Source organism: Macrobrachium rosenbergii, chromosome 10, assembly GCF_040412425.1.
Source record: "Macrobrachium rosenbergii isolate ZJJX-2024 chromosome 10, ASM4041242v1, whole genome shotgun sequence".
In the NCBI taxonomy this organism is placed as follows: domain Eukaryota; kingdom Metazoa; phylum Arthropoda; class Malacostraca; order Decapoda; family Palaemonidae; genus Macrobrachium; species Macrobrachium rosenbergii.
Genome location: NC_089750.1, coordinates 14,310,043 through 14,311,173, shown reverse-complemented (window position 1 = coordinate 14,311,173; position 1,131 = coordinate 14,310,043). Strand labels below are relative to the sequence as shown.

General features: G+C 59.3%; 1 protein-coding gene across 1 annotated transcript; it reads right to left on the bottom strand.

Moving 5' to 3' along the window:
* Positions 1-276: 276 nt before the first annotated feature.
* Positions 277-711, bottom strand: LOC136843039 (uncharacterized). The gene has a single exon (XM_067111029.1). The coding sequence runs from the start codon at positions 709-711 to the stop codon at positions 277-279; it is 435 nt and encodes a 144-aa protein (XP_066967130.1).
* Positions 712-1,131: the final 420 nt, after the last annotated feature.

Sequence of the window (1,131 nt, the reverse complement as noted above, 5' to 3'; positions counted from 1 at the left end):
TTAGTAGGTCCATTTTGGAGAATATCCTGGCCCCGTGGAAAGAGGCCGTCAGGTCCTGCATGTTCAGCAGGGAGTAGTGGTCCAGCTCTGTTGCCAGGTTCAGTCGCCTATAGTTGCCGCAGGACCTCCAGGTACCGTCTGCTTTCTGCACCATGTGAAGAGGGGAGGCCCATGGGCTGGGAGCCTTTTTGCATATGCCCATCCTTTCCATCTTTGTGAAGGCCTCTTTGGCCTCCTGAAGGCTCTGCGGGGGAAGCTGTCAGAACTTCGCGTGCGTCACGGGCCCTTCGTGTTGATATGGTGGTATATCCCGTGTTTGGCAGGAGTTCCGGTCATCTGGCGGAGCCCCTTCAGGAGGGCACCATACTGGTGGGGTGCAATGGAACAGATGGTGGGCTCCCTGGGGCCTGGCAACAAGGGCAGGGACTGGCAGGATTGGGTGTCCAGCAGGTGTTTGTTGGCGACGTTGACTGCTAGACTGAAGTGGGCAAGGAAATCCACCCCCAGGATTGGAGTCCTGACGTCCGCGATGATGAACTCCCAGCTGTACCTCTGGCCAAGGATGGAGATCGACAGGAGCTTGGTGCCGTAGGAGAGGATGGGGGACCCGTTTGTGGCCGTCAGGCAGGTAGTCTGGTCCGGCGGTCGTCTGCGGTCCTCTCCTGAAGGTGGAAACACCGAACGCGTGGCTCCAGTGTCGACCAACATCATCCAGCCGGAGATCACATCGTGGATGTAGAACCCTAATGGTAAGGGGTCCCTGGGTATTTATGTTGTTGCTGCCACGGTGGCCTGTGGGGTTGGCCGCCGCCTCCTCCGTTTTTTGAAGGGAAGAAAGGGCAGGGGCCTTCGCACCTCCGGGCGGCTCTCCCGAACCTCTGGTGGAAGTAGCATAGCCCTGGCCCCTCCCTCTTCTGCTGGTGGGATGACCTTTTCTGCTCAACAGAGTTGACAGGCTTTGTGGTGCGGTCCTCCGGCAGGAGGCAGTTGGCAGAGTGTGCGGGTGTGGTCGCCCGCTTGGCCACCTTTGTGGAGTCCGTCAGCTGCTGCGCCAACCTGATTAGGTCCTCAACCGGTAGGGTGTACGCGTCCATGATCTGCCCACAGACCTCCAGCAGTAGCTGCCGCAAG